The sequence below is a fragment of the Oratosquilla oratoria genome, chromosome 29 (genome assembly GCF_046742065.1).
Source record: "Oratosquilla oratoria isolate Oo_2021 chromosome 29, ASM4674206v1, whole genome shotgun sequence".
Taxonomy (NCBI): Eukaryota; Metazoa; Arthropoda; class Malacostraca; order Stomatopoda; family Squillidae; genus Oratosquilla; species Oratosquilla oratoria.
In genome coordinates, this window is record NC_134805.1 from 43,341,331 (window position 1) to 43,344,054 (window position 2,724).

Consider the following 2,724-nt stretch of genomic DNA (forward strand, 5'->3'; position numbering starts at 1 on the left):
ATCGACTGATTTGCCACCCTGCAGTATACAATATCAATATACACTATTTAGTTTATAATATATAATATACAGCATATCATATGTAGTATACAATAAACAATATTCACTAATCAATATTCAGTATACGGTAACAATATACTCGTGCACCATACTGTTTACAATATACAATGTATAAAATACAGCATATACTATACAATAAACAATATTCACTATACAATATTCAGTATTCAATAATAATATACAATATACAGCATACACCTTACAATATACAAAATACAGCATATGCTATACAATGTACACTCTGCATTATACAAGATACAATATAGAATAACAATATACAGTATACAACATGCACCTTACAAATACAATATATAAAATACAGCAAATAATATACAAGATACACTATTCACTGTACAGTATACGGTATATAATGACAACAGTATACAACACGCATCTTACAATTTACAATATATACAGGATTTATCATACAATATGCAAAGTAATCATTCCGCAGCAAACGGTAGGTATACTCTTTACGTTTTTTAACGATTTTAACGGTATTTAACAGTATTTAACGGTCATACCTCTGAGACATCTTCACTTTGTTCTGCTTCTTTGCTTTATCCTTTGACTCAGTGTGCACTTGCATGGGAAGTTTGTCTTGATGTTGTTCAAATTATGCTTTATTGCTTGGCGTTAGTGTGTTTGTATGGCTGTCATCGTGGTTTAAGTTTAAGCATTCAGAAAGAAGATTAATCTAAGTTCCTACATTGTATAACTACGTGGTTTAGATATTAATTTTGACTTAGTTCTCTGTGTTGTATAACTATTTGGGATGTCTTTTTGCTATACAGATGGTGTCCTAAGATGTCTTCATCCACGTTCGTCGAAGTTATTTTTCCCAGATACTTGTAAGCTCGACCGTTGGATTACTATTATCATTATCATTATTTATTATATGTATGTTTTATATATAACTTTTTATTTCATTTTCCGCGTTGATCTGGTTACAGATTCTTTCTTTTCTTTCCCTATTGTATTTCTGTCGTGTACTGGTGACGTAATCAGTACTGGGGTCGCATTTGTTCAATTATGGGTTCGAATCTAGCCCTCCTCTCCGATTCCCAGCAGTGACTGATATCTACCCCCGACAGTCCAAACGCATAGGGCAAAGATGACGGCTTCGGCCGCAACTATTCAGCGCCTCGTGGCGTAGACTCCTCATCACAATCTATATTTCATCTATATTTCTCTGTGGCTAAATATAGCTTTACTACAGTTATAGTTAACTTAAGCTATAATTTTATTCTCTTTAGTTAGATTGCCCAGGTGGAGCAGGATGCAGTTCAGAATATAACATAAGCAATGCACGTTTTTAAGCATAACTCCTAAATGTACTTTCATTCCGACAAATTGAATAAATTACTTTCTCTTTGAGGGCGTTGAGCTGAGGTCTGTAAGATTTTTAGCCCTTGGTGAGGTAAACTCATCAGCATGTACAGCATTGAGGACACCAGACCTCAAGTCTCAAGTCTCAGGCCTCAAACCTCAGGTCTCAGGCCTCAAACTTCAGGTCTCAGTGCCTCAATCCGATTCCCTCAAAAGGAAAGTCATTTGTCCAACACTCTTAAAGCTTACGATGGATTATTATTACCATTTCTTTTGCTTTTAAGGAATCGTGTCCCAAGTGACCATAACTTGTCTTTTACTTCCCCCAGCAGGGTAACAAACCCGCCCCGGAGGAGCTGAGCGCTCTGCCGGTGCAGTTCGTCAAGGCCCTCACACAGACCAACAAGGTCCGAGCTCGCAAGATCGACGAGTGGTGTCGAGTGATCTTCCCACTCTCCTTCGGGATCTTCAACGTTTTCTACTGGTGTTACTATCTTCTCTAGACTGCAGGGGCCGTGCGTCCTGAAGTCTTCTTCTGCGTCCCTTGATGTTGGTAGCTTGTCTACACAGAAGAAAGAGAACTGGGTCTTCAGCATCTGCTAGTGTTGCTGGTTGTCCTGGACCTTCTCTAGACTACAAGGGCCATGCGTCCTGGAGTTTTCTTCTGCGTCCCCTGATGTTGCTAGTTTGTTTAGGCAGGAGAAAAAAGAACTGTGTTTTCAGCATCTGCTAGTGTTGCTAGTTGTCCTGGACTAGTGGAAGCTCTTTCACAGGATCTTCGTCATACCTGATGGTGTCTACGGGAAGCTGTGTTTTCAGCGTCTGTTAGTATTTCTAGTTGTCCTGGACTAGTGAAAGCTCTTCCACGGGAGCTTCACCGTACCTGCTGATGTCTACGGGAAGCTGTGTCTTCAGCATCTGCTAGTTTTCTTGGACTAGTGGAAACTCTATCATGGAATCTTCGATATGCGAGAACTGTCTTCAGCATCTGCCAGTGCTGCAAGTTCTTCTGGACCAGAAGTGGTGCTGATACTATTGTCTATGGACTGAAGAGTGATTGCTGGATTTCCCACGAGTGCTGACCTCTGTGTGCGGTGCGGTCTTTTCGAATTAGGCCACGCCTCCTTTCTTCCCTGACCGATAGCGATTGACTTGTAACCTCTACAGACTTCCTCTACCCAATGTGCTTCGTTCAAAAAGTGATTGTGATGGTCAAGGAGCAAAGGAGGCGTGGGAGGAACTATTCTGCGGTTTTTATCTCCTCTAGACTAAAGATGACTTAACTAGACGTGGGCGAAAAAAAGACAAAGAACAGTGACCAAAAATAGGGATACG

The 2,724-nt window shown here is 40.1% G+C and overlaps 1 protein-coding gene across 1 annotated transcript in view; it reads left to right on the forward strand.

The window, feature by feature from the left end:
* Positions 1-2,428, forward strand: part of LOC143040757 (glycine receptor subunit beta-type 4-like) — a gene marked incomplete in the record, with an annotated part of 239,205 nt that extends 236,777 nt beyond the window's left edge. Inside the window, 1 exon segment of the mRNA XM_076212160.1 lies at positions 1,719-2,428. Within this exon segment, the coding sequence (XP_076068275.1) occupies positions 1,719-1,892 (174 nt within the window).
* Between the last annotated feature and the right edge of the window lie 296 nt (positions 2,429-2,724).